The following is a 10,928-nucleotide window of genomic DNA, read 5'->3' as shown; positions in this document are numbered from 1 at the left end:
CACTACCAGGCCTCTCCTCTACTGGGCTCACCATGCTGCTCCCAGGCCTCAGTCCCTTTCATACCTTTATTCCTTTCTTTTTTTTAACCAAAAAAGTTTTTCTTATAAAATAAATTTTGGGCAAACATCATGCAGCCCTTCTTGATGATTTTTCTCTCAGAGAACAAAATTCAACAGTGCCCTATGGGGCAGGGAGCCCCCTTTCCCCAACTTCTTCCTCTTAACAGCTACACACCAGACCAGCTGGTTATCAGTGGAGGCCCTGCTGCTCCTCATGGGAATGCTGGTGGAAGACGAAGGTGATGGCAGTGGAAGCAGCATCCCAGGCAGCCTGGAGTACCTCATCCTTGAGCCCCCGCTTATCAGTGCTATGGTTCCACTGAGCCAGGTCTGAGGTGCAGTCAGAACCATCAGGGGGTGGCCAGACCTGGTGGTTGTTGACACAGCGGTGGCAGCGCAACCTGCGGGCAGAGGACAGAGCTGTGGTTACTGTAGATCCCATCTCCATGCTGTGTAGGGTGTTCAGAGGTAATGGCCAGCAGGGCACTTCACCCACCTGTCATGTGTGTCACTGGGGCTAGCCTCATCCAGGGTAAACAGCTCCTTCAACTCGCCTAGAGAGAAGTGCCGCTCCACATCCTGCTCCTCGTCCACCACACAGCTGCTCAGTGCCTTCTTGTGGCTCTGACGCTGAAAGATCTTCTCCTCAATGGTTCCTGCCTGGGGGTGGGGGGTAGGGGTGGAAGCCAGGGCTAAGTCACCTCCAAACATAGGGGGCAGGAAAACCCAGGGGTTGAAACTATAGCCACCCAAGAGAAGGGGAGATGAATGAGAAGAGTCTTGCAGCAATAACTCTGTTCATCTAAGCCAGCGGTCCGCAACCTTTTTGGCACTAGGGACTGGTGGTTTCGTGGAAGACAATTTTCATACAGACTGGTGACGGGTGGATGGGGGGGTGGGGAATGGCTCAGGTGGTTAACACGAGCAATGGGGAGCTCCACATGAAGCTTTGCTCACTTGCTGCTCACCTCCTGCTGTGCGGCCCAGTTCCTAACAGGCCGTGGACCAGTTCCAGTCCCCAGCCCAAGGGTTGGGGACCCCTGATCTAAGCCCATTTTCCCAGTCTATCTTTTGGGAATATGACTTGTGCATGTCTGCCCACCCAGGATATTTTCTGTGCCAATGGAGGATTCCAGGGCCTCGCTAAATTTCTTCAGGGTGGGCTGAGGTTTGTCTGCAGCAGCAGATCTCCACACCAAGTCCAAATCTCACTCACTCAAGTAAATGTCCTTTGAGTATCCTATGCCAGGCCCTGTGCTAATGCCAGGATACAAAGAAGAATCCAATATGATCCTTATTCTTAAACTCATAGACTACTGCGGGAGAGAGAGACATATAATTGGTACAATGATAGAAATCTGTATAGGATACCCAGGGACCCACAAGAGGGATGGTGGAATGGAATAATGTTGAAAATCTTGAAAGTAAGGATTATCCTTGAGCTGAATCTTGAAAAATGAATAGATGGTTTACAAGGAAAGAGAGAAGGCATTCCACGTGTAAGAACAAAACCAATAAGCCTGGCCTATTAGAGGACTGTGAGGAGTCTGGCCTGTCTAGAGGATGGTAGGAGTACAGTATGTAAGAGCTGGGACTAAGAAAGCCCCATACTGGAGAAACTTGGATGCCAGGCTAAAGAGCTTGGCCTTGTCTTGGAAGTGAAAAGCAAAGTTAGAATTTTTGGAAAGCTCATTCCAGAAGTAGTTGTGAAGAATGCGTTATGATAAGACCAAAGGTAAAGAATTAGGGAGTCAGATGACTATGATTTTAGTATGGAATGGAGAGGAAGGTTAGATTAAGGAAATTTTGAAAAGGTAAAATCAATGGTATAATTAGAATCTGGTTAGGAAACAGAATGGTCCAGTAGGATGATATCCAGATTTGGGTTGGGTGGATAACAGAGCCATTAAATGACAAAATTCAGAAGGGGATACTCGTAAGACATTTAAGTAGAAATATACAGTAGGTGATGGAAATATGGGTCTAGAACTCAGGTAAGAGATCTGGGCTAAAAAGTTAATTAGAGACTTGTCAATATAATGAGTGCATATAATCACAGCGGTAGGAAAACCAGAGTGGAGTTTCCAAAGAGAAAAGAATTTTAAGATTTGTAGCCAACAGTGTCAGATATACAAAGAAGAAAAATCAAGAGTCTCTTGTTTTAGCAATTAGGAAGCCAATACATCGAAAGCAGGTTCAGTGGCATAACTGGTGAGATAAGTGAATAGGAGATGAGATGAAGTAAATCTGTAGGCTTTGGAAAAATCTGACAGTGAATGAAAAGTAACCCAAGGTAGTCACTGCAATAGGACAGAGGGTTGAGAAACTTGTTTTTAAGGTGAGAGCTACTTGACAATGTTTACAGACTTCAGGGAAATAAAGGATAAACTGATCAACTAAGAAAGGAAAGGATAGGAAAAGGGTCTAGAGCAGAGCTGGAATGATAAGCCTCGAACAGAGAGGAAGGAAATGATTTTCCTTTGAGAATGGAAGGGAAGAGCAGGTGTAAAGACTGACAGAGAGAGGAAGTTAGGCAAGAGAATTTAAGCTTGGTAGCCTACATTTTCTCTGTGAAGTAGAAGACAAAGTCTCTCCAGAAAGAAGGAAAGACAGGGCCAGGTAGGAAGCTTGAGGAAAATGGTGAAGGCTTGAAGTAGCTGGTGAAGGAAATGAGATATGGCCCCGCTCAAAATGGACAATTAATCTGTGGTAGCGCCAATCTGTAAACGCAAGCTGTATCTGGCGCAGAAGCTGAAGCTGAGAACAGCTATAAGGATCCACATGGAGTAGGTATTAGGAGAAGAGTGGCTGAAAGGATGCACGATGAGGATCAGGCTGAATAGAAAGGGAAGCCAGACTGGGAGGAGCTGGGGTGGGGGTAACTAGGGACATGAGGTTGAAACAGATATAGGAGGTATGAGAAAGCTGGAAGGACAGGAAATGAGAGTAGAATGATAGGTATTAATTAAAGTTCTGGGTACTGTGTAGTTTGGGTACTGTTACAAGTTCCATACTGTGGCCTTTGGAATAATGAGAGTAAAAAAATGAGGGGGAGGACTTCCCTGGTGGCACAGTGGTTAAGAATCCGCCTGCCAATGCAGGGGACATGGGTTTGAGCCCTGGTCCGGGAAGATCCCACATGCCACGAACCAACTAAGCCCGTGCTCCACAGCTACTGAGCCTGCGCTCTAGAGCTCACGAGCCACAACTACTGAGTCCGCATGCCTAGAGCTAAGCTCTGAAACAAGAGGAGCCACCGCAATAAGCCTGTGCACCACAACAAAGAGCAGGCCCCACTCACAGCAACTACAGAAAGCCCGCAAGCAGCAATGAAGACCCAACAACGAAGACCCAATGCAGCCAAAAATAAATTATTTTTTTATTTTTTATTTTTTTAAAAGGGACTTCCCTGGTGGTGCAGTGGTTGGGAATCTGCCTGCCAATGCAGGGGACACAGGTTCGAGCCTTGGTCCGGGAAGATCCCACATGCTGCAGACCAACTAAGCCCGTGCGCCACAATTACTGAGCCTGCGCTCTAGAGCCCGGGAGCCACTACTGAGCCCGCGTGCCACAACTACTGAAGCCCACGCACCTAGAGCTTGTGCTCCGCAACAAGAGAAGCCACTGCAATAAGCCCGCTCAACACAATGAAGAGTAGGCCCCGCTCACCACAACTAGAGAAAGCCCGCACGCAGCAACAAAGACCCAAGGCAGCCAAAAATAAATAAATAAAAAATAAAGTTAAAAAAAAAATGAGGGGGAGTTAAAGAGGTCATTAGAGATGAAGTCAAGGAAACGTGAAGGCCAGAGTGCTGGAAAATTGCATGGTCCTTGAAGTCAGCCAGGATGATAGCTGGATTTGGGGAAGAAATGAAGACTGAACTGGTATCCAAAGTTATTGATGAATTAGGTGAACAGCAGAAGGTAGATGACTGTAGCAAGGAAAAGAGGGTAGTCAAGACAACATGAGCTTCAAAAGAGGTACTATAGGATGGATGGTCTGACTGATCACTGAGAACTTGGAGAATGCCAATACCACTTCTTAGCCCCGTGGGACACTGGGTGTGAAAAGACTACAAGGCAAGCGGCACGGACGAAATCAGGTGTAAGAGAAATCAAGTGTCCTGTGAAAAGGATGAGGCCACAGGGGAGTTTGTTAACTACTGCACAGGCATCCAGAGGGCATAGTAAGAAGGATCTGAGGAACAGGGTGGTGAGAGAGGGAGAGAAAAGAAGAATAAAGAGCTCCAGGCTAAGCCCATAGCCTGGCCACTGTTACGGGCAGAGGGGCCAAAGAGAGGCAATAAGAAACAACCCAAGGTGGTCCTGAAAGTCTTATTCCACGACCCACACCTACGCTGACCATTATCACCATCCTTACAGAGAGCAGGCGATAGATATAGCAGGTCTTCTTTTGACCATCACGCCAGACCCGGGCCATAGCTTGTTCATCATTGGCTGGGTTCCAGTCAGGGTCAAACATGACCAGTCGGTTAGCCCCAATGAGATTGAGGCCACAGCCCCCAGCTTTGCTGCTCAGCATGAAGACAAAGTCAGGACTCTGGAAAGAGAAGAAGGAGAAAAAGAACCACTTACAGCCCAAACTAAGAATCTTGCTCAGCCCAGCCAACTGTTCTCTCATGTGCAGACCAATTGTGAGGACCACCAGTTTGCCTACCTACCAGCCAGTTTACCAGCCCACAAGGTCAGTTCCCAGTACAGTCATCACCAACCAATCAGCCTAACCCTACCACACCCACCAGAAAAAAAAAGTCAAGAGAGACCTAAAGCCGAGCCCCTTTGTAGATTCTCTGTCAACCCTTAGTTCTGATGTTATTGCATTAGTGGTGTGGGGACAGGAGCTGTGCACTTACGGACGGATTGTTGAAGCGCTCCACAACCTTGGCTCGCTTCTTAATGGACATTGTGCCATCCAGGCGAACATATAAGTACCTGAAGGGGAATCCAAAGATCAAATCATGAAGGAAGCAGAGCCCCTTGGAGCCAGAGCTACTGAAGAGACTGAACTAACCATGCTTGAAGGCTGTTCATATACAGCCTGAAACCCTAAACTCCCAAAGGGAGTAGCAGGGAGCTAAGGGCTAGGACTGTCCTGTGGAGTATGTGAAGGACAAAGGACTATTCTGCTTGGAGATGGAGTTATGGCCATTGCAGCAATAAGGGAACAGACATCTTCTGGAAAGTCCCTCCTGCATCCACATCTTGGTCCATATCCACCAATCAGAACACCTACTTTTCCTAGGGGTACAGTAGGAGAGGTACCCCTTTGACAGCTCTTCCCTACCTTCGGGCCCGGCAGAGTTTCTCAAAGAGGTCCAATGTCTGAGTGTAATTGGACACCAGCACTACTTTGTCACTGCTGCGACTTCTGGTCACCGCCAGAATGTAATCAAGGACCAGCATCTTACCTGGGGAGATCAACAACCATCAGCACCCAATGGGCCATCCCAATGGCCCAGGATTCTTACTCTTGATATCCTGCCGTGAGACAGAATAGATCTAGCACAAAGAGACAACCTCCCACCCCTCTTCCTAGAGGAGCCCAAAGACTGGTAGGAAAGGACTCACCTGACAGCTGAGGCTCTAGAGCCTTGGAGCTATACCCAGGGGGAAATATGTCCAAGGTACCTTCAAAGCCATCCTCTTCCTCCACACACTTGTCATAGATTAGAGCTGGATCTGAAAAAAACTCCAAAATGCCAGCTACATTGCTTTCAGAAGTTTCCACTTCAATGCTCATTAGAACACCCTCTAGAAGCCTACCCAGACCTTCCTCAGCACCAGATTTGCTTGTTTCCAAATCCCAGTGTGCAGTCAGTGCCACCTGGGATCATGAGTGGACAATTTTGCTCACTAGTGTGTTCTGTGTTCTCCCAACAAGAGGCGAGCTATACCAGACAGGGAAAAGTTTGTTATTTTTCCCCCTGTCCAATATTTTATATGCATGTGTGTGTGTGCACACACTCTCACGCACAGTCCTATATATTCCAAGCATCAAGCATGGGTCAGGCAAAGGATAAGCTAAATTTTCCAAAGCAAAAGGTCTGGTTTAGAGTACACAATACATGAGCTCATGCCTTGTGGAGGCACAGAATTACATGTGGCCTCTATGAGGACTATGGACAAGTTTTAGTGAAGGTGGTTGAACTACCTTCCTTGCTCACTCTCACAGAGGACCCCGGCGCACGGATCCAACTCACGATTACATAGTTTCTTTAGTGAAGTGATGGAAGAAAGGGAAGACACACTCATCTTGCCCTCACACAACTCTTCTGCTGGCTTGGCCTGTCTCAAAAACCTCTTGTATAATTCAGTCTGAAGGGGTGTCAGCCTGAAAAAGAAAAAAAAAAGGAGCTGGGTCAGCAGGAAATGCTGGACCACACTTCTGCCCTCTAAGGACACACTGAGAGCCCAGCCATACCTCAGGGACTGAGCTTTTACCCACTCACTCCACACCCCTCAGTTGAGTTTAGTACCTACAACAAACCACCTGCTCGATCTTCACAGGCAGATATTTAGAAAGGATATCAGATGTCCTCCGTATCAGGCACCTGGGAGAACAAGATAAAAAGACAAGGGGCTGATAAAACTGCCACGCTAATACCAGAATAAAAGCTACCACCCAAAGGACCAAGACTGATTTTCTTTTGTAGTATCAAATGTCAGAAACCCATCAGCCCTATGGCAAAGATATCTATACCAGGGTCTCAGTCACGGGAACAGAGACCCTTTCAAACAGTCTAGCTCAGACGGACAACTCTCTCTTTGCCTTCAAAAGGTCAGCTGCCTTTCAAGAGAAGGCAGAGGTCTACTAAGCCTGGTCCTCTGACAGGGGAAGTAAGCTGTAAACCACTGAGCCCTAATGGGAGTTTCTGCTTGCATTTGCTCAAATGCCTGCTGCCACACGGCCCAAGGTTCAATGAAAGTATGCCCATACTACCTGGCAGACCAGGAAGGACAGGATCAAGCACCTAAGCAGCAGCTCCTAAGAGCACACTGACTCTCCTTCCTGCCATCTTAACCTGAGAGGGAGGTGCCTGTTGGCAAAAGCAAGACTCTTCAGGAAGCAAATCATCAAGTACACATAACTACAACAGAGGACTCCAGAATGTACCTGCCCCTTGAGCTATGTGGCCCCCCTGGAGAGAGCCTTGTCAGCCTGGGAGCCATACCCATCCTTCAGATCTACTACCTGTCACAGAAAGCTATGGGATGTGGGAAGGGACGCCTGGTGCTTTAGGGGTGAGACTGAGAGGAAACTTCTGAAGTACTAACAATGCTCCAAGGGGTATTTTGCTCAGGAGGTCTAGCAACAGAAAAAAGCTTCCTCAGCAGGACGCTAAGCGGCACCAAACCAGACCACAGGGCCCAAGGTCAGGGAGAAAGCAGGGAATCAGCCTGCAAGACCCCTTCATTTATTCAGTGACTACAGTCAGGGCACAATCCCACTCTCTCAGGAGAATCCCAGACCTCAAGGCCAAGGCCACAAAGGATTGGCTTTGGATGGCTAAGGAGGCAATTCTGATGACCTAATGTGGGGGGACCCAAAGGGAGGTACTACTGTCTAGCCCACACCCCATTACCTATTCACAATGCTGATGAGCTCCCGCAGTCGCTCCTCTCCTAGATGCCTATCTTCCTCACTGGCAGCTGCATCTCGACCCTTCAAAATTGGCAATTCAAAATGCTTCTTGAACTCCTGGGCAGTTCCTAAGCACAGGAGAAAAGGCATTAAGGAATATAGAAAAGTAATGACTTTCCCACTGCTAGTAACAGCAGACTACTTTGTCACAGACCAACCTTTTACTGAGAACAACAAAGCTGAACAAATTATAGGCAATTTCTGTTTGAATGGATCAGAGAGCTACCAAAGCAGCAAGGACTTGAAAGGCCAAATAATAAGATAGCAAGTAGATCAAAACCCAAATATATAACTAATTACATTAAATGTAAATGGACCAAATAATCCAATTGTCAAACTGGACATTTTTTTTTTAATAGCCCACCTATATACTGCTTATAAGAGATGAAGTAGCATGTACAACGAAGTACAAGACAGTCCTCAACTGGGACTTCCCTGGTGGTCCAGTGGTTAAGACTCCACGCTTCCACTGCAGAGGGCACAGGTTGGGGAACTAAAATCCCGCATGCCATGCAGCGTGGCCAAAACAACAAAAAAAAACCAAACAAAAAACAGTCCTCAACTTATTATGATGGTTTGACTTATGAATTTTCGACTTTATGATTGTGTGGAAGCAATATGCATTCAGTAGAAACTATACTTCAAATTTTTAATTTTCATCTTTTCCCAGGCTAGCAATATGAAATACCATACTCTCTCTTGATATTGGGCAGCAACAGTGAGCCACAGCTCCCAGTCAGCCACGTGATCATGAGGGTTAACAACCGATATACTTATAACCATTCTATGCCCATAAAATTATTCTGTTTTTCACTTACAGTACAGTATTCAATAAATTACATGAGATATTCAGCACTTTATTATAAAATAGGATTTGTGTGAAATGCTTTTACCCACTGTAGGCTAATTTAAGTGTTCTGAGCACATTTCAGTTAGGCTAGGCTAAGTTATGATGTTTGACATTAAATGCTTTTTTTCCTTCAAGGTGTACAATTATTTTATATGCCGCATACCACTTTATATTTTATGATTTTTTTTTTTGGTTGGGATGCCCTGCCACATGGCATGCAGGATCTTAGTTCCCCGACAAAGGATCAAACCTGCACCCCTGCAGTAGAAGCGTGGAGTCTTAACCACTGGAACACCAGGGAAGTCCCTTAAATGCATTTTTGACTTAAAATATTTTCAACTTACAATGGGTTTAGTGGCATAGAACCCCATCATAAGTTGAGGAAGATCTGTACTGATACTTGCTACAATATGGATGAACCTTCAAAGCATTATGCTAAGTATAAGAAGCCAAACACAAAAGGTCCCATATTATATGATTCCATTTATAGAAAATATTCACAATAGGCAAGTCCACAGAGACAGAAAGCAGACTGGTAGTTGATAGGGGTTGGTGGTAAGTGAGGATAGGGAGCAACTGTTTAATGAGTATAGGGTTTTGTTTTGGCCAGGAATTTAAAAGGTCAGGTACCTCACAAAAGAGGATCTCCAAATGGCCAATGAACATATTAAAAGGTGTTCAACTTTTTTTTTAAACAATCTTTTTTTTTTTTTAAATATTATTTATTTATTTGGCTGCGCCGGATCTTAGCTGTGGCATGCAGGATCTTCGTTGCCACGTGTAGGATGTTTAGTTGCGGCACGTGGACTCTTTGCTGCTGCACACGTGTGGGATCTAGTTCCCTGACCAGGGATCGAACCCAGGTCCCCTGCACTCACTGGGAGCGCAGTCTTAAACACTGGACCACCAGGGAAGGCCCAAAGGTGTTTGAGTTTTATTCAACATTAAATAAATGCAATGAAATATCACTAAACACCCACCCAGAATGACTAAATTTTTTTTAAAATGTGTTCTAAAGATAAATATTGGTGATGCTATAAAACAGAGGCCAGCATACTATAGCCATGGGCCAGCCACCTGTTTCTATAAATAGTTTTATTAGAACACATCCATGCTCATTCATTTACATTTTATGGCTGCTTTCCTACTGCAATAGCAGAGCTGAGTAGCTGTGACAGAGACAGTATGGCCTACGAGCCTAAAATAACTATCTAGCCTTTTTTTTTTTGGCTATCTACCCTTTTAAGAAAAAATTTGCTGGCCCCTGATGTAGAGATACTGGAATTTTCATATACTGCCAGTACAATCACTCTGGAAAACTGGAGTATCTACTAGGGTTAAACACACGCATAACATATGACCCAGCAATTCCACTCTTAGGACAGAGGAACGCATACTATGCTCAGGTAAAAAAAACGTACAAGGGCTTCCCTGGTGGCACAGTGGTTGAGAGTCTGCCTGCCGATGCAGGGGACGCGGGTTCATGCCCCAGTCTGGGAAGATCCCACATGCCGCAGAGCAGCTAGGCCCGTGAGCCATGGCCACTGAGCCTGCGCGTCCGGAGCCTGTGCTCCGCAACGGGAGAGGCCACAACAGTGAGAGGCCCGCGTACCGCAAAAAAAAAAAAAAAAAACACAAAAATGTAGAAGAATGTTCACAGGATCATTATTCAAAATAATAAAAAACTGGAAACAATTCAATTGTCTATCAACAGTAGAGCTAATAAATTCTGGTATATTCATGAAATGGAATAGTATACTAAAGTGAAAAACTACTGCTATAGGCAACAACATGGGTGAATCTCATACACATAATATCGAACAAAAGAATCCAGATGCAAAGGAAAATATGCTATATGATTCTTTAAAGTTCAAAACTGGGCACTAATAAACCCTTCCACAGATATCTATGTGCAAGAACTGCCCAAGCTATGGTTGCCAGGGGCTGGGGGGAGTGGGAAATGGGGAGCTGCTGCTTAATGGGTAGAGTTTCACTTTTGCAAGATGAAAAAAGTTCTGGAGATGGTTGGTGGTGATGGTTGCACAACAATGTGAACGTACTTAATGACACTAAGTTGCACACTAAAAAATGGTTAAAAACAAAACTGCCCAATACAGAGTCTGCTCTGAGGCGAAAGCTCTTGTGAGGCAGCTAGGATGTGATGAGCAAAAATGCCTGGGGATAGTAGTTCCATCCCCAGCTCATAGAGACAATGCCCTGCGTAGCCCCTGCGACCTCTGCAGTGAAAAAAAAGACCAGAGTGGGCCTTGATGAGTAGCTCAGCAGAGCCAAGGTCTCCCAATGGCTTTGCTACTCCTTGACATGAGAAGTCTTCCTAGAAGAGTGCCTAGTGAC

General features: G+C 45.8%; 1 protein-coding gene across 1 annotated transcript in view; it reads right to left on the bottom strand.

Moving 5' to 3' along the window:
- RAD54L (RAD54 like) overlaps positions 1-10,928 on the bottom strand; it is a 29,115-nt gene that overhangs the window by 3,994 nt on the left and 14,193 nt on the right. The window contains exons 10-18 of the mRNA XM_079918938.1: positions 7,665-7,791; positions 6,558-6,632; positions 6,282-6,412; positions 5,650-5,760; positions 5,366-5,489; positions 4,935-5,013; positions 4,442-4,621; positions 557-720; positions 236-461 (exon numbers count right to left, since the gene is read on the bottom strand). Coding sequence (XP_079775064.1) covers positions 251-461; positions 557-720; positions 4,442-4,621; positions 4,935-5,013; positions 5,366-5,489; positions 5,650-5,760; positions 6,282-6,412; positions 6,558-6,632; positions 7,665-7,791 — 1,202 coding nt within the window. The 3' untranslated portion in view covers positions 236-250. The remainder of the gene's footprint in view (positions 1-235; positions 462-556; positions 721-4,441; positions 4,622-4,934; positions 5,014-5,365; positions 5,490-5,649; positions 5,761-6,281; positions 6,413-6,557; positions 6,633-7,664; positions 7,792-10,928) is intronic.

Source organism: Stenella coeruleoalba, assembly GCF_951394435.1.
Source record: "Stenella coeruleoalba genome assembly, chromosome: 1".
Classification (NCBI taxonomy): Eukaryota; Metazoa; Chordata; class Mammalia; order Artiodactyla; family Delphinidae; genus Stenella; species Stenella coeruleoalba.
This window is presented reverse-complemented; position numbering and strand designations above follow the sequence as displayed.